Genomic DNA, 18,593 nt, shown 5'->3' on the forward strand with positions numbered 1-18,593 from the left:
GGTAGCAGGAGAGATGAGCATGGAAAATCACTCTCTGAAATGAGAGCAGCAGCTGATCACATTTCTGGGTTCATTTCAGCATTTACATACCCATCCTCTCAGCTTGCTCCAGGCTCCTGCGGCTCCCTCTGCTCAGCTGAGACGTGGCCAGAGCAGAGAGAGGCTCTGCAGCCTGGGCACAACTCACACTTGGGATCTTTATTTAAGATGAGAAATAAATTGAGTGGCATCTTTGACTTTAGCTGAACAGCAAAAGCCTCATTCTGCTGTCTTTTATTGTATGTTTCTGGCAAGCAATGTTGTTTTGTGTCTTGCAGGGAATAAATCACAAAGGGAGGAGCTGGACTCCATCCTCTTTCTTTTTGAAGTAAGTTTTCCATACCATGAAAACTAATTTGTGTTTTAAATCTCACTGTCATTCTGTGCTTGCTTAGAGCTTTGCAGTGAGGGGTGAAACCAGGTGTCAGTCACCTGGATTAAGAGATGTTATCAAAATTCCCTGGAAATCTAGCAAGAACACCTCTGTCCTGAGGATCTGAGAGCTGATGCTCTGAAACAAGCCAGGTGGAATTTGGGAGCACTACTGCAATCAGTATTTGGTTCTGTTATGCTAAGGCTTTCAATCTGCTTCCTGCTGTTTCTTTTCTGTTTTAATTAAACAAGAGTTTGCTCCTGTGTTTCATGGAGGGCCACTTCAGAGGAGCAGCACTTTCCCCCTCCTCTGTGTTTATTTTGCATGTGTCACAGCAGGAGGCTGGGCTCTGCTCCCCTCACTTGGAGGCATCTGTTGTGATTGCAGTGTTGGGTCTTGCAGCTCGAGGGCAATAAAAGGACAGGAGTTGTCAGCTACTGCACATCAGTTTGATCTGAGTGTGTGAAATGCTGATTTGCTAATTTGGTTTTTTTTGTTCAGTATAACATCTTTCATTTCCATATCCTTCCCTCCTGCCCAGCACTGGCCACCAGAGCATTGGCAATGTCTGGGGAAGAAAGGCTACCTAGTTAACTTTTGCATAATCAAATTAGGATTGCTTTAATTTAAGCGAGAATAGTCTGGGATAGATCATTTTCCAAGGTATCTCTTTGGAGTTATTACCTAAATGTATTTGGATGTGAGAAAATATTGTTTGACTAGATGAAAGCCTGACACATTAAAATGTTCTTATAATGCACACTGAAATTCTCAGCTTAGGCTCTGCCTGTCTCTAATCAAAAAGCTCTGGCAGTTAATTAAGTAAATAATTGGCCAGATATCTCTTAAGGTTAAACACACATCATTTACTGGTTTCTTTCTCTTTATTTCTTTCTCTGTTACTCCAACTACTGACTTTTTACCTGAGTATTGCATCATAGAAATGTCATTTTTGTTTCTGTTTTGGGGTTTGTTTGGTAGGAAAAAGCCCTTCAAACTTTCAGTGGGACTCTAGAAATTGAAGCTAAAGGTTAATTGTTGTCAACTCCTCTCACTCCCTCTGAAACACCCCCCAGACCCTCAGAAGTATGTGGCTTCATGGTTTTGCACTAATGAGTAGTTTGTGATTGAAATGGTGTTTATAGTGACAAAAAGAATGATGCTGTTTAGCCTGATGTGCCTGTTGTGGGAAAAGTGGCCGTGAGAATGATGACATGGAATCCTGGGGCTTTTGTGATCTCGAATTCTCACTTTGCTGCCTCCCTTTTCCTCTTCTCCCTTGTTTCCCCCTCTGTGAGACCGGATTTTCACCCTGAGATCCGAGCTGTGCTTTCTGCTCCTTGTGACATTAGCACGGGTCTGCTCTGGGGTTGTGCCCGAGGTAGTGGCAAAGAACACAAGCTCATACATTTGACAGGACTGTTTGGGGCAGGAGAAACTCTTCCTCCTCCTCCTCCTCTTCCTCAGAGCCCAGCCCAGCAGAGAAGGTGCTGCTGTGTAGCTGAGCAAGGCTGTGCAGGTTAATGGAAGCTCGTTAATACGCTGGGACCTTGAATAAGGAATGACATTGAATAGGAAATAGCCAATGCTTGCTCATCTGGGTGGAGGGAATAACTGGGCATTCCCAGGGCTTGGAAAGGGGTGGCCAATAACCACCCCTTAATACTCCTTAAAAGCAGTGGGAAAACTTGCTGTGTGAAGGAGAAAAAATGGATGGTTGTGTCTGAAGCAGGGGCTGCTTGGGGTCCCAGTGGAGGAGAGTTGTGCAACAGCCTGGTCACCCTGGGGGAGAGGAGATCCTTTCAGTGTTTCTGTGGGATTCAGAGTGATTCCCTTCATGGTGGGGATCTGCTGGATTGAGTGTGCAGTCCATGGATAGCCAACCCTGGGTGAGAACAGCCCGAGAGCCTCAGCGCAGGACAGGGAGTCAGAAATGCCAAGTGATGAAACGTTCATACTCTAAGCCATAGGAAACAGAACTAATTGATTGTTAAGCTTTCCATATTTAGTGTGATGTCAGCAGGAGCCAGGGGGATGCTGCATTTTCTGCTAATTAGCTAAATGGGTAGTTACTTAGGATTAACAAATCCTGAATCCCCATGCTGAGGGTCAACAGCTTAAAAATCAATAAAAATATTTATGAGGGAATTGCTGCCTTTGCCTTTCCTGGAGGTTTAGTGGGGATTGTGCTGCTGTTGTGGAGTGACACCTAGTGTGTGTATTGGGCAGCAGAGCTTTTCCCACAAATCCTCTGGAAACTGACTTGGCTTGGTAGTAATTTATGGAAGTTCTAATTTTACACATAAGCTGCACAGCTTGGCCACACAGCAGCAACTTCAAACGGCATGTTACTCAAAGAAGAAATGTTAACCAGCAGGGAGGAATGCCAAGGGTTAACTGTTGCAATTAATTGTGCAAAATGCTTGGCTCTAACTCTATAAGGTGCCTTGGCCTTTTCCCATATAGGTATTTGTGAAGTGATATGGCAGCAGCACTGTTACTTTTCCCTGTTTCAGCTAAAAGCCCAGAATTATGTGACACACAATTTTTTTCTGCTGAGGCATGGCTCTCTCTCTATGTGCAGTGCATTTGCAGAACAGGTTGTTGTTGTTCCTTGTGTCCCTGCTCCCTTTTGAGGGAGCAGCTCAAAACCTCAGATTTGAGGGCAGCTCTGAGTCCTGTGTGTCACAGACCTGCCAGGAGGTGCACTGTATTTATGTCCATTTTCTGGCACCAATAACAGTATTGTTGGTTATACATTGGTTATATATATATATATATGTGTATCTGTTTGTGAAAGTTTGGGGATTTTTTTAAAATAATAAAATATTTTTTCTTTCTTGCAGCATCAGGTACTGATTCCTCTGACACTGTGGTTTTTTAATCTCTAATGAAGTAAAAGCAGATTGATGGTTTTGAGATACATAGATCAATTTCTTCCCACTCTCTATAATTTTTCTTCTTTAGTTAAGAACAGTCACATCTGTTGTGCTGGTGGTGTTATAAAATTCATTCCACTGATCCAACAAGTTCACTGGATCAAATGTTTTATGCTCAGAATTTTTCAGATGTAGAAAAAACTTCCCCAAGTCCGTGTTTTGTGTGGAGTTTGTGGTTTCTTGAGCCTCATGCAGATATGAATGCTGAGTGTCAAGCTCAGTAGAGTAACAAAGGGGCTTTTTTGTTTATAACAGTAAAAGTGTTTGTAGCTCTATTTTCTACACATAGAAAATTACTTTTGGAGCCATTTACAGTTTGTTCTGCCATAATTCCAATAACATTGCTGCTATTCTTACAGCAATCTGTGGTAAATTCTAGCTATATGTTTTACATTCAGAGATCTTACAGTTTCTTGTTATGCCTGGATCAGTGATAAGTGCCCTGTGTGCTCCGGGCAGACATTTTCCCTCAACAAATAACTGTAAATAATTTATTAATGCAACAAATGGAGTATCCCTTCATTGAGATTGAGCTGCTGCAGGCACACTGACTCCATTGGCCTCTTGGCTTGTCTGAGTTTGCGAGTAGGAGATGGAAAATCCCTAAATTGATGCAAGCTTTGGTAGTTGAACACCCTGAAACCACCAGCAGCCCTTGAGCACAGAGGCCTGGGAGAGCTCTTATGCCTTGACTTGGCTTGAAGTAGATTCACCTGCCACTGACTCCTGGAGATTGTGAATCCATTCCCCCAGAGGGGACGTGATGCAGGCTTGGCACTGGCACTGCTGCTCTTTCTGCCTCCAGGAGTGGGTTTGCCCAGCGAGGGCACTTTGGGGGTGGCTGTCATTGATCCAAGACCGTGTCCAGAGCAGCAGAACAGCAGTGCTCATTGTCCCCCGTGGCCGTGGGGCTGGGAAACATCCTCTGGGATCCCAGGTGAGGCTTGGGCCAGCCTCAGCCTGCCCTGTGTGCTGCAGCAGGTGATGGGCACAGAGCTGCCAGTCATGGCAGGATTCAACCAGGGGGGCAAAAGCAAAAGGCTTTGAAAAAGAAATAGCAGTTTTGGTGAAGTCAGAGGGAGTCTGTCGAAATATGAGCCTCGGTGGTTTTTGTTTTGCTTCAATAAAAGAGAGACACAGCTTTGAAAAAGCAGCATCCTGTGTAAACTAAGATTTAAACTTAACATTATTCCTAGTCATGCAGGAAGTCCAAACGAAAAAGAACTATGGATAATCAGTTAAAAGAACTGACAGATACCCTGATGTGTTGATCAGTAGTAATACCTAATTTCTATTTCAAGTGTGTTATAATGGATTACCATATAGATGCAGCAAAGCACTAAGCATTAAATAGATCTATGTGTTTTCTGAAAAAGCAATATTATTTTGCACTGTGGGGTTTCTTAAAATATTTCTTATTAGTGTAGTGTGAAACCAGGAACAAGATGTCAATAGCCAGCTCGGATTCACAGCAGTGTGGCTGAGCCTGGGCTGGAGGGGAAGAAACTCTCATTTGTCACATAGCAATAGCAGTGCAGGTTCTTTAGAGCACCAGGGGTGGGGAGTGTGTACAAAATGTTGCTGGAAATGTGAAGTTGCAAAGGGAACAACTGGAGCTGGTTCACGACTTGTGCAGTCTCGTGTCACGCTGAAACACCACCTCAGTCTGGGGCTGAAGGGTAAAAATCACCAGCTGGAAGCTCTGCTGGTGGGACTGGGACTTAGCTTGGAACCTTCAGAGTTTATATTTAATGATGTAGACTTTGCACCTGGGTGGCTTCTTTTTGCATTGCAGGAGCAGATGATGGGTCTGCATTTGTGTCTATTTTAGAGTGGCCCTGCTCTGCTGCAGAGCTGTGCTGTCTGCAGTGCAGGAGGGGGATGAGGTTGCTTTTTGAGAACACCTTGCTGTGGGGCAGGACCATGCAAGTGATCAGTCACACCCTTGCATTTTTTCAAAATACATATACTTACCGTTTTCCTGGTTTTGAGATGCTGAAAAGGAGAATGCAAGGGAAGGGACTTAAGTGTCTACTTTTTTTTTTTTGCTGTGCGAAAAGACTTTGAGATATGGGAGCTTTTCTCAGATAGGAACTTCTGTCCTCTTACTGATGGTTTGAACCTTTGAATTGTTTTTGATTCAGTCACCTGACAAGGGTGTTGGATTCTGTGTTTTGTAAAGACAGAAGAATGGTAAGCTTGTTGTTTTCTGCCCTGACCCCCCCAGTTTCAGGCAGTTTAGAGTTTAGGTTTGTTTTTCCTGCTCGTTGTTGAACTGTGCAGCTGCATTTGTTGTTCTGCTTTTCTCTGGATACAACCTGAAGTTCTCTGAGACTTGGATGTGAAAATTGGTACCAAATTGTTTTTCAAATGGGTCTTTGTTATAGAGCTTTGCACTTTTCCAGCCTATGCAGCTCGGACCTCATCACAGCTCATTTTCTGGAGGGGAGCTTTGTGTTCAAATATAGATGAAACTGTGTGACAGACTGGAACAATGGAAACAAAATACCTGTGCTTTTGTCTGGTTTTCCATGATAAATGTGCCAGTGTGTGAAGCTTCCTTCCTGCAGTGTGACAACACCTGAGTCCAGCCCAGTTTTTGTTGCTGGTTTGCCGTAGGGTTTTGTTTCCTGGAGCTTTTCCTCGCACACCTCGGGCACACAGCTTGTGGTGAGCTTGGGCACAGACCCAGCTCCCACGCAGAGCTCCTGGGTCAGGTTGGGTTAGAAGTGCTCCTGGGTTAGCTTAGGACTCCTTTCTGCCCCATGCCAAGTTAAGTAATGATTAATGCCAGAAATAGTCCGGAGGAGTGGTGGGCTGCCAGTGTTTTAATGTTTAGATGGATAACGATAACTCTTTGTCCATGGATCCTGCAATCTGATTGGCAGAAGCCTGGTGCTTAACTAACAGGTAAAGCCCCACTGTGAGTCATGGCCTCATTTTTAGCCAGTCAGATCCTTCATCCCAAGCATTCCTGCTGCCCACGGACAGGGAGCTCGACCTCTGGACCCTCTGCTCCTGGGGTCCTGCTGCCACAGTGTGCTGGGGAGGGAGCTGGGGGAGTGACACTGAAACCAAGTACGAGGAACATGGAAAGGACCTGCCTGGTTTGCATTTTTATTCTGGTTAACCTTTCAGAAATGCTATTTACTGTGTGGGGGGCACATGCTATGGTGGAGGTGTGGAGGACCAGCCTGTCTGTGACCTGAGGTCTAGCTCCCTATGTCCACAAACTTGTCATGACTACCATCCTCTGCTGTGGAGAAAGGAATGTTCTGTGTCCAACAAGACTGTTCTGAGCGTTGAATATAATTTCTGAAGCCCTTTATTGTCAAAAGCAAGAGGTCTGTCCTGCTCCATGTCTCGAGCACATGCTCTGGCAGTGGTTGTGACTCTGTCACCCGGCTCCCAGGGGTGGCCCACAGTGCCAGCTGCTTTCTGGGCTGTGATACTTTGTTTTTTCCTGTGAGCTTCTGTGTGCAGAACGACCCTCAAATGTGTCACTGTTGCTTAGGTGACCTATCATCCATTTGCATCTTGCATGTGGTATTACTGAGAACTTAGAGGTGCTTTGTTGTGCAGAAACTCGTGCCAGTCGTTTTGTTTGATAATTGCAAGGAACTGACTGTCAGTCACTTATAACATTGTTTAATTTCATTTGATCTCCAAACGGAAAAGTGTTCAAAACTAGTTTCCTGTTTAAATATATCTTCCTAATTATTTCAATGGCTGAAAAGTTGTAAGTTGGAGACATTTTTTGTGTGGAACTTCTGTGAAGCCCTGTGTACTGCCAGACCTTTGTGAGGCAGCAGTAGGTGAGCTGTGCTGCTGCCACACCCGTGGCCAAACCCTGCTCCATGCTGCCAGTAGTTTAAAAAGAAACTCTGTGTATATTCCCATCTCATTTCTATGTTGTGCATCTGTTTCTCTGTATTCCCTGATGAACCAGTTTTATTACAGCAAATTTGACTAGTTTTGTTTCCTGCAGAAAATATTGCAGCTGCTACCAGAGAGGATTTTTTATCGATGGCATTTTCGCAGTATAGGTAAGAAGAAAATGTTTAAAAAAATTTGGACTTTTAGTAGTTTTTTCAGATCAATTTTTCTTTTAATCAGCAATATGTGAGTAGAGTTATGAATACATGGTATTTGTGCAAGTTTGGCCCCAGCTGTCTTTCCAGATTCTCATGAAATGGAGGATTTTCCCAGCATCCTGTTAGAATATGGCCTTGGCCATGACCGACACAAGATACTCATTGGTGGCTTCCTCAGACCAAGACTGTTCTTTCCCCGCGCTCCAGTGGTATGGAAGCTTGTGGAAGAAGGGAGGGAATAGGAGGAGTCTGGCAGAGAGCAGCCTTGGGTGGCCAGAACACCTTGAAGTCCAGTGAAGTGGTTTAACTTGATAATTTCCTCTGAATCAAATGCCTTGGATTCGTCAGTGCTTTTCAAATTCTGCTTCCAAGTGCCACCAGTGTGGCACCAATGGGTTTTTATGCTGCTTATTAAAATTTTATAGGGGTGTTCTGTTCCTTCCAAGTAGGGCTTTTTGGTTGTGGTTGGTTTGCAGCACTGTCTGACCAGCTGCCATTTTTGTCATCAGAACAAGGAATTGCTTTTGCAGAAGAACAATGAGCGGAAGTTAAAGGTCAAGGGAAGGGCTGTTGTCATATTTCCACTCAGCACTGACAAAAACAAGAGGAGACATCTGCCTGGCCACTTCACAACAGTTCAGCTGCACTAGTCCAGACCAAATTGGTTCCACTTGGTTGCTCTGTAGCTGATACGTTCTTTATGCTTCTATTGAGTGGTCTTAGTGGCAAAATTTTTTTATCTGTGTCCAAAAAGTGATGTTCAAAATTTGGCAGAGCATTTATTTACACCTCTGCCTTGTGATTTCCTTTTGCTTAACATTCATGTGCATTAATGTGAATTTCCTATATATGTTAATAATTTCTCTAATCTTGTGAAATGGCGAGATCTTGCAGGAAGGAGCCCATTTAAGGAATGTGTATAATTCACAGATCTTAGTATTAATGAAAATAATTTGAGACATGGTCCTCTGAAGAAAACCCTGAGGAAAGACTCATCACAGTTATTCTTGGGTGGTGGTGATTGTAGCTAGATTCAGTTGGGGATTTCCTCCCCACAGTTGTCCTAAAACCCAGTGCAGTGGCCCCAGAATAAATTAAAGTAGGCTTTCATGAAATATTTTTGAGAACATTGTGGTGGGACATGTCTGATAATGTCTACCTAATTTTCCTAATCCAGGGTCGATCCTGAAGAAGCTTTTGCACACTGGAAATTCTCTCAAGGTATTGTGTTGATGTTTTCATATTTTTTTTTACTTTAATTCCTATGAAGTATGATACTTTGCAGCTTTCCAATAGCAGTGTTTTCCAGATTGTTAGGCTTTGTAATTTTTTCTTATTCACCTTTTAATCTTAATTTTTATTATTGTGATCCTTGGTTTAATATGTGTTTTCAGTCATTTTGCTGCTCTCGTGACCTTTACGAAGTTACCTGGAGAAGGATATTGCTTAATACCTAATTTTGCTTAATACCTAATTGCTTAATTAGGTATTGATATTGCTTAATACCTAATTTTTTGAGCTTTCTCTGGCATTAGAGCTAGGATTATATTAATAATGTGATACCCTTGGTATGATGGCAAGACCTTGCAACACCTAGCTGGGACGAAGCTCTTGCCCTGCCCGTTGTGAATTATTTAATCGTGTTACTGCACTTACAGACCTGTGTCATTGCCCTTTTTGCCCAAACGCACCCCCTTGCAGCTCAGGTGTGAAGGAATCCGCCTGTTCCTGCTGTGGCTGCAAGCCCTGCAGACCAACTGTGGCGAGGAGCAGATCCTGATGTTCGCCTGCCTGGTGCCTGGCTTCCCCCCGCTGCCGTCCTCGCACGGGCCCTGCACGCTGGAGAGCCTGGTCAGCCCCCCGGCCGCGCCCGACGGTGAGCCTGCTCCTGGGGGGAGATTCAACCCCTTCTCCTCTGGGATTCATTCTCTGAACCTGAGAGAGGCAGGGAAAAGAGTGACCCAAACAATTCTTATCCGCTGCTCCTGTGTTGTGCCAAAGTGGAATGCAGTATGGGGGTTGTTCACCCAAAGCGATGGTGTTTTGTTTCCTTGGCGTGTCCAGACTGTTGGTCAGGAGACAGTCAGGAAATTTTGTTCAGTTGAGTTCTTGCTTGAGTTTCAGTTTAGATGTAGTGTAATATAGTAAAGAATAATAGTATCAAAAAGTAATTAATTAGCCTTCTGATAGCGATGGAGTCCTCCTCATCATGCCTCCTGCCAATTGGGCGAAATTTCAATGATAGGGTGAAATCCTCCTAGGACCTCCAGATCTTCTAGGGGGACCTCCAGGTCTCTCTCCTGGAGGAGGGGACAATGGGTGCTGCCCGTGAGCCTTCTCCTGGGGTGCCTCTCCTGGAGGAGGGGACAATGGGTGCTGCCAGCTGCCCCTGGAATTCCGAGCTGGCTGCAGTGTGTGTCTGGCTGCTGGGCTGGTGTGGCTCTAGAGCCGCCTGCTCCTGTCCCTCTGAGGGTCTGCTCTTTGGCTCTGGGGTGGTTTTAATTCAGATGCAGCAGCAGCAGGAGCAATTTACTGCCCCTCAAGCAGGTGTGGAGGTTTTCTCCTTATTGGCTCACTGCTGGTGTCAGCCCTTCCAAGCCATCGGGAATCTGGTGTCATCCTCGCTGGGATGTGCCAGATTTTGGACATCCGAGCAGCTGCTGGACTTGCACAGCTTGGTGGTACCATAATGGGTATTTCCAAATCAATCTTTTACAGAAAATAGCTTTTATTTCAGTATTTTAATGTGTTCTATGCTTAAAATATTTGATTTTAGCCAAGATATTTCCAGAAGAAATAACACCGCTTTTGCCAGCTGTCTCTGGAGAGAAAATTGCAGAAGACCAGACCTGCTATTTTCTCCAGCTCCTGCTAAAATATATGGTAATTCAGGTAAGGAGGATGAATGTTTGAAACTGTTCCTATTTGGAGGATGTATTTGTGGTAGAAATTAAGCCTACACTACATCTGTGTGGAGCTGGGTTTGCCCTTCCCCAGCACATTTTTTACTCTTAAGTGGAAAATCATCCCAAAGCTATTTCCTTGTGCCATTTTTTGTGAAAATAAGCAGTTTGTCACACTTCTGTGATAAGAGTTAATGAATGTTATCCAAACTTGCAGAATAACTGACTGTTTTATGTGCTGGTGGTTGCATTTAGAAAATTGATGTAGGGTAAAGATTCAGTTTGTTCTCTTTGGACACATACCTAGATGAAAAGGAATGTAAAGGACCACTGGAGGAAGAGATAAAGAGAGATGGCTTCTGTGATGTTTTTAAAAGGAAGCAAGTAACATGTACATAAAATTTAATTAGAAGTAGATCAGATTAATCTGTACAGGAAATAAATTAAGATAATGCATATATTTTAAAAGTACAAATTAAGCAACATTTTGAAATAAAGTGGAAGCTATGCAGACAATGAACATTAAAGAGCCTTGTTATTAAAAAGAGATAAATTATAATTAAATACTTTGAGATACACTTTTTAGTATGAAAAGGCAAGACCAAAATAATATTTGGAAAGGGTTTTGTCATCTTGAATAAATGCTTTATTTTAAAAAGTGGCTGTATGAAATTATCAGCTTCCTCCACAGCACCCTTTGTTTTACATATCAGAGTCTCACAACACTTCAGTTAAAGACAAAAATGTCACTCTTCTTTTTATGCTCTTGTTACCTGTGTGGGGTCTAAACAAACCTGCTTACTCTACAAATCCCATTGCATAGTGGTTCCAGTGTTTGTTTATTTGTGTTTATTCTGACAAAGAAAATATTAATGATAAAAGAAGAGCGCAAAGTGACTTTGTCAAAATGTACTTGTAAGAAGCAAATGTACTGGGAGCAGAACAGGACACTTGCTGTCCTTTGGTTAGAACAGCTTAAATCCACCGGCTTCCACTGAGCTTGCTGGCTTTGGGGGGGTGCTCTATTACTACTTTCCATTCTTACTGCACTTTGTAAAGGTAGTCTGGGGGCTGTGCTGCTTTTTCTTTTCTTGCAAAAGCATAGTTGCTTGGTTTTTTTGTGTTCAGGGGGAAACAATTGTCAGTATAGCACATTAACTTAAAGCTTTTTGTTTGTTTCTCTCCAACTCTCTGACAAAGGCTGCCAGCTTGGAGTGGAAGAACAAGGAGAACCAAGACACTGGGTTTAAGTTTCTCTTTACGTTGTTCAGAAAATACTATCTTCCTCACTTGTTCCCGTCTTTTACAAAGCTAACCAACCTCTACAAACCTGTGCTGGGTAAGTAGTGGGTTTTGCCTTTGAAGAAGAAAAAGATACTGCTCTCAGCAGCATCTCTGTTCCCAGCTGGTGTGTCACTTACAGCTCTGTGGGATGAGGAGTTTTTTTCTCCCTGGTTTCCTGTAAAACTAACATTGTAGCAGGGCAGGTTCTTTGTTTCAGCTTTTGCCCTTCTTTTTGCAGCTCTTCTCTTTTGCTTTCCTTTGTTTTGAGTGATGCAAGTGATAACCTCAGGAACGAGCTGTGCTGTTACGTTCTCTCGAGGAGGGATACAGTGAGGATAGAATACAAGCATTAATAAAATAAAAGCAGTCAGTCATTGCATCCGTTACTTTTTTGGTGATATGTTCAGTACATTTAGCTAGAGTTGGGAAGCAATTACTAAGATTCCACTTTGTTTCTCTCTTCCTTTTTGTCCCCCTCAGACATCCCTGATATCAGGCCGAGGCCGGTGTATGTCACTGCAACACGGAACAATGAGAGTGTCTACTGCACAAAAATCCCCTACATGGCAGCTCGAGTGGTTTTTATCAAGTGGCTCGTTACCTTCTTCCTTGAAAAGAAGTATTTAACTGCTGTTCAGAATACAAAAAATGGAGGAGAAATGCTCCCCAAAATTATTCAGGTGGGCTTTAAAGTTTACCTCTGTTCTTGCATGCATGCTAACCTTGCAGGTGATCTCACTGCACTCATAGCTGAAGCACAAAGAAACGCTACCCCACAGTGAATAAATGATGTAGCTGTTTATTTGATTTTCTTTTTCTTTGGTGGAGGAGGGAATCTCCAAGCAAAACCCTTCGGTAATTCACTAGAAGTTTTTTTTTCCTTCATAACTTGTTTCATTTCCAGCTTCAGCAGTATTATATTTAGACTTCTGGAATTTACTCTGTAAACTGTCATACTTGGTGGTTCCATGGACCATTTCCCAGTGACATCAAAGGCTGCTTTGTTTTCCTCTCAGTTATAGCAGCTGTTTACAATGAGATATTAGAGAAATATTTCATTTATAAACTCATGGTTGAGACTCCTCTGGCATTAGATGCCTCACAATGAATTTTATAAATTGATGCTTTTGAGAGACTCTCCAGCTTCCTGTCAAGAATTTAGAACCAATCTCAGCTTACATTTGGTCTTGAACTATAGGTGAGTCTCAGCTGTGGGCTCAGCAGAGAAGCAACACAGTTTGAGAGGTTGCAAAACGCAGGCAGTGCCAGAGCAGCACCTGGTAAAAAGGTGTTGGGCCTTACAATGTGTAGTTCTGTGATTATCATATTTTCTGAAAAATCCCTTCACCAGGATTTCTTCTCCTGGGAAGCTGAGAAGCCTCAGAAAAGAATGAAAACAATAATTATATGATTGCTTCTCCCTGTTTTGCTGCTTTGAAATGTGGTCTGGAGATTGATTATCCAACAGGTGGTTGTTTGATTGGTTTCATGTGAATTGTTATGACTTAATGACCAATCACGGTCCAGTTGTGTTGGACTCTGGGGAGTCAGTCATGAGTTTTTAATTAGTATCTTGTTAAGCTTTCTGTAAGTATCCTTTCTCTATTCTTTAGAATAGTTTTAGTATAGTATTCTTTTATTTAATATAATATCATAAAATAATAAATTAGCCTTCTAAGAACATGGAGTCAGATTCATCAATTCCTCCTTTGTCCTGGGGACCCCGAAAATACCACATAGTGCTACAATCTGTGTTTTCCCCAAGATAAAGGGACTTGAAGTTTCCTCTCCACTCTGCCTTCCTTTACTCTCTTAGTGTGGCATGGACAAACCAGTTGTTGTGTGCTGTAAGGAAGTGTCCAGTTTGCAAAGACCAAATTCCTTCTTGGATAGAGTGGCAGACTGAAATATGTCATGCCTGAGTATTGTGCCAGACAGGCTATCCCGAGCTCCTGTGAGGATTCCAGAGTGTGGTGAGTGCTGCTGCAGGGGGTGACAGAAATCCCATTTTTGGCCACAAAAATCCCCTACAGTGTTACAAGCTGGGGGCAGTGTGGTTGGACCGTGTTCAGGCAGAAAGGGATCTGGAGGTGCTGATTAAATATGAGCCAGCAGTGTGCCTTGGTGGCCAAGAAGGCCAATGGCATCCTGGCCTGCAGTAGGAATGGTGTGGCCAGCAGGAGCAGGGAGGTCATTCTGCCCCTGTACTCGGTGCTGGTGAGGCCACACCTGGAGTGCTGTGTCCAGTTCTGGGCTCCTCAGTTTGGGAAGGATGTTGAGATGTTTGAGCACATCCAGAGGAGGGCAACAAGGCTGGTGAGGGGTTTGGAACATAAACTCTGTGAAGAACGTTTGAGGGAGCTGGGGCTGTTCAGCCTGGAGAAGAGCAGGCTTAGAGGTGACCTTATTGCTCTCTACAGCTTCCTGAAGGGAGGTTGTAGACAGGTGGGGGTTGGTCTCTGACAGCACCAGAGGACACAATCTTAAGCTATGTCAGGGAAGGTACAGGTTGGATATTAGGAAGAAATTTTTCACCGAAAGAATAACAAAGTACTGGAATGCTCTTCCCAGGGAGGTGGTAGAATCACCATCTCTGGATGTGTTTTAAAAAAGACTGGACATGGCACTTGGTGCTATAGTCTAGGTGAGGTGTTAGGGCATAGGTTGGACTCGATGGTCTTATAGGTCTCTTCCAACCTCATTATTCTGTGATTCTGTGCCTGCAGACTGTCGCCGCGGGCCAGGAGAAGAGCGCGGAGCTGGAGGCGGGCGCGGCGGTGCCGGCGGGCGAGCAGGAGCGCGGCCACTCCGGCAGCAGCAGCAGCAGCCTGTCAGACAGGAGGCTCAGCAGCTGCAGCCTGTGCAGCGTGGAGGAGCAGCACCGTGGTGTCTATGAGATGGTGCAGGGCATCCTGCTCTCCACACGCGGATACGTCAACTTCGTCAACGAGGTGTTCCGCCAGGTCTGCCCGCTGCCGCTTGCTGCCCTGCTTCTTGTTTCTGTGTGAGACACGCCCTGGGGGGCTGGTGCTGGGCAAACTTGGTCTGTCACAAAACTTGCTGGTCTGTCACTGTCATGTTTTCTGAAAAATCCTCTCTGCCCAGGATTCTTCTCCTGGGATTCTCTCTTTTCATTTCTCAGAGAGAAATGAAAACAATAATTATCTGATTGCTTTTCCTGTGTTTGCTGCTTTGCAGTGTGGTCTGGAGATTGTTTACCAACTGGTCATTGTTTGATTGGTTTCATGTGAGTTGTTTTAACTTAATGACCAATCACTGTCCAGCTGTGTCGGGACTCTGGAAGCAGTCAGGAGTTTTCATTATCGTTCTTTGTAGCCTTCTGTCTGTATCCTTTCTCTATTCTTTAGTATAGTTTTAGTACAGCATTCTTTAATATAATATAATAAAATAATAAATTAGCCTTCTAAGAACATGGAGTCAGATTCATCAATTCCTCACTGACCGGCAAATACCACGCTGGTCACAGCAGCAGTCTTTGAGGTCAGGCTCCTTCCTAGGTCTAGTTTAACGACCAGATTATGGAGCTGTTGAGGGAACTGAAGCTTGCTGCTTAAAATGGCAGCGTGGGTGGTGCTGTGTGTGTGTCTGTATGCACCACATCTGTGCTCTGTGTGGAGTGAAATCTGTGAACTTTCCTTTTCAGGCTTTTTTGTTGCCGCCTTCTGATATATCCGCAACACGGAAGGTGGTGAAAGTGTACCAGAAGTGGATACTGCAGGAGAAACCTGTGTTCATGGAGGAGCCAGACAAGAAGGAGGACAGCCAGGATGCTGTTGCTCCCTTGGAAGACTCCTCAGTGCAAACAGACGGTAAACATGTATGGTATCCCTGTTCCTTACTTTGTCCGCTGCACTATGGGGCTTTTCACCTCACTCTGTAGAGGAATAACAGTTTAAAGTGTGGGGGAAATAGGATTAAAAATGCATTTATTTAAGGACTCACAGTTGAAATAGTTACTGAGTAGCACTTGGTGCAGGGAGGGGGTTGCAGCTGGTTTGACAAACATCATTTGTGGTTATTCCCTGCATGTGTAAATACGACAGCAGAAACTTCATGGAAGAAACACTGATGGGTTTTGCAGTGCTAAAATTGACTGTCTGATGGCCTAAGGCATGGAGAACTATTTCATTTTGGTGGTGCTTAAAAACTTGACAATATGTATTAATTTCTGTATATTGTAACTGGACACCTCAATCTAGAAAATTTCCCTGTAGATAAAGTTCCTGTGCATCATCTTTTAATATCCTGTTTTGATATTAACACTGTGACACTGTTTAAAGGGAGGTTTTCTAGTACTGAGTAAGAAGTTTGATTTGTAAAATAGTGAGAATCACAAGGTTTTTACTTTGTTTTGTAGAGAATTTATAGTTTTGCCAGACTTAAATTCAAGTGTTACTACAATCAGTGACTGTGAAAAGTGGTGAAAAATATTTTAAGTAACATACTTTCTAAAACTTCTATGAGCCTTCAAATTCCACGTGCGGAAATGAAGAAATAATAGCCAGGAATTCCCTGTGGAAATGAGTGCATGCCATGCCAGTTCCCCTGCTTTTGCTGCTGACCTCAGGGATGGTTTTGTTTGAGCTGTGGCGTGTTCCTTTGTGTCCTGCCTCTAACCAGGCTGTGTTTGGCAGCTCTCCTCGGAGCCCTGCGGGCACAAGCGCTCCTCCAGCTGGGGCAGGACCTACTCCTTCACCAGCGCCGTCAGCAGGGGCTGCGTGCTGGAGGATGAGGACAGGGATGTGAAGGCTGGAGCTCAGGCTGCACTGCAGGTGAGCTGGGTGGGAGGGGGACACGTGGGGCTGTGACCTGCCTGGCCACAGAACTTGCACTGCAAATTCCATTATTATCTCCGAGATGGAGGAAAAGAACTACCAGGGCTTGATTGGTTCTTTAAGACGCAATTTGGATTTCGTGTGTCACTCTGAAACCTGTATATTAAACCACATGACCGTGTCTTAAGGCCAGAGATCTGTGGTTTAACACAGAAGGGTAATTTTTTTCTTCCTGCATGTACTAGGAATTAATCAAAACCATGCATTTACTTTTTCTGAACTTCATTTATTGAAAATACTGGTGGCTGTTTAAGCATATGATGGCAAGAAATGAGTGTCTGGAGGAATGTCCTCTTGCCTGCCCAAGCAGAGGAGACACCCACAAACCACATACTGGGCCTTGGTGGGTGTGTGATGGGAGCCACCTGGCTCCTTGCTGGAATAACAGAAAAATAAAGTGATAGGTAAAACATGAAACTTCCTCTAAGGAAAGGGGAGGGTTTAACTGAAGGAGCACAGGTGTTTTGTTGTAAGTCTTGCCTGTTTTCATTCCTAACCCTGTGCAAATGGACTGTCAATGCCAGGTATTCCTGACAAACTCGGCGAATGTTTTCCTGCTGGAGCCGTGCACTGAGGTCCCTTTGCTGCTGAAGGAGCAGGTGGATGCCTGCAAAGCTGTTCTCAGCATCTTCAGGCGCATGATAATGGAGCTGCCCATGAACAGAAAGACGTGGTAAGGTTAACGCACTGTCATTTAAGAGAAAAAGTTGTTACAGTCCACAACCAACCAAGCTATTTTACAAATGATCTGTGAATTCCAAAGTGTGACTGCATTCTCAATAAGTAAGGCTTTGCTGCAGGAGTAATGAGCAAGTACAACTAATAGAACACAATATTTTGTTTTGGACTCAGGGAACAGATGCTGCAGATACTCCTCAGAATAACAGAAGCTGTGATGCAGAAGCCAAAGGAGAACCAGACAAAGGATACATTTGCTCAGAGCATGGCAGGGCTGCTGTTCCGAGTGAGTGAGTGGGGCTGCTTGGTTGCTCTGTCACACTGCCCACAGTTTTAGTTGAGTGCTGTAAAACCTAGTTGTATTACTGTGAAGGAGGGGTTTCTCATGTTTTGCTAGTAATTATTTTGTAAACTGTTACTAACGGAGGGAGAGTTGGGTTTGCTCTGTTCTTCAGGGCTCTGTTACAAACTGTGGTAGCACAGATGGGATATTTTCAGTGAGTGTCTCTAAAGTGTAAGAATCAAGTAACTGTTTTCCTAAAAGTCCAGCTGGCAAGTCAAAACTGAGTCACACTGAGTGAAAGAGACATTTATGCTTCCTACTATATTTCCAGCCTGGTCAGTGTAACTGGGTGTGTAGTGCTGCCCCAGGGCTCACTTGTTCTGTGGGTGTAGTACAGTCATTCATTCTGCTGTTACTATAGAGTGTCTTATTTCAGTTTGCCAGACAACATTTAGCCTATTTTTTTTTTTTAATTTCCTTCATCAGTAACTTTCCCCATTATTTCTGGGAGTGTTTTTTGAGGGAAAACGGTGAGGCACAACTGATGTGCAGCACTAAGAGCTCGTGCTGATGTGCAGGTCGGAGTTGTGGGTTGGGCTTGGTGGGCTGAACTCGTCAGCCTTGCCCGAGGTGCCACTGGTGTCTCTTCCCTCAGACCCTCATTGTGGCTTGGATCAGAGCCAACCTGAGCGTTTACATCTCCCGGGAGCTGTGGGATGATCTGCTCAGTGTCCTGTCCTCCCTGACGGACTGGGAGGAGCTCATCAACGAGTGGGCCAACATCATGGACTCCCTGACAGCAGTGCTGGCCAGGACTGTGTATGGTGTGGAGATGACAAACCTGCCCCTGGATAAGCTCAGTGAGCAGAAGGAAAAAAAGCAGAGAGGCAAAGGTTTGTCTTTGTGCTTCGGTGCTTTTTTGTATCAAACCGGTTAAATATTGAAGCTTAACCTTAAAAATTAATTTAATGTTAAACACTGCTTAATCTGGTGTAAGAACTTGTTTAACCAAATGTGAAGCACTTAGGATTTGTGTGTTGCCATCCTTCACTGGGGAGGAGAGGTAGTTGGGGGCAGGATGGGGTCTGCACCTATAGTCAGGATTTTTTGGATGGCAGAGATTACATGTTGTTTCTTGTACTGT

At 44.0% G+C, this 18,593-nt stretch overlaps 1 protein-coding gene across 2 annotated transcripts in view; it reads left to right on the forward strand.

Annotated features, from left to right (window-relative positions):
• RALGAPA2 (Ral GTPase activating protein catalytic alpha subunit 2) overlaps positions 1-18,593 on the forward strand; it is an 83,423-nt gene that overhangs the window by 4,936 nt on the left and 59,894 nt on the right. The window contains exons 3-15 of one of the 2 annotated variants that reach the window (XM_030945223.1): positions 251-367; positions 7,340-7,397; positions 8,623-8,666; positions 9,147-9,321; positions 10,222-10,337; positions 11,549-11,687; positions 12,113-12,312; positions 14,359-14,595; positions 15,297-15,470; positions 16,288-16,425; positions 17,013-17,161; positions 17,341-17,452; positions 18,105-18,342. In XM_030945223.1, the coding sequence (XP_030801083.1) occupies positions 251-367; positions 7,340-7,397; positions 8,623-8,666; positions 9,147-9,321; positions 10,222-10,337; positions 11,549-11,687; positions 12,113-12,312; positions 14,359-14,595; positions 15,297-15,470; positions 16,288-16,425; positions 17,013-17,161; positions 17,341-17,452; positions 18,105-18,342 (1,897 nt within the window). Of the gene's footprint in view, positions 1-250; positions 368-7,339; positions 7,398-8,622; positions 8,667-9,146; positions 9,322-10,221; positions 10,338-11,334; positions 11,688-12,112; positions 12,313-14,358; positions 14,596-15,296; positions 15,471-16,287; positions 16,426-17,012; positions 17,162-17,340; positions 17,453-18,104; positions 18,343-18,593 lie in introns of those variants that run through there. The other variant, XM_030945222.1, reaches the window with a different exon arrangement.

This window comes from Camarhynchus parvulus, chromosome 3 (assembly GCF_901933205.1).
Source record: "Camarhynchus parvulus chromosome 3, STF_HiC, whole genome shotgun sequence".
Lineage (NCBI taxonomy): Eukaryota > Metazoa > Chordata > Aves > Passeriformes > Thraupidae > Camarhynchus > Camarhynchus parvulus.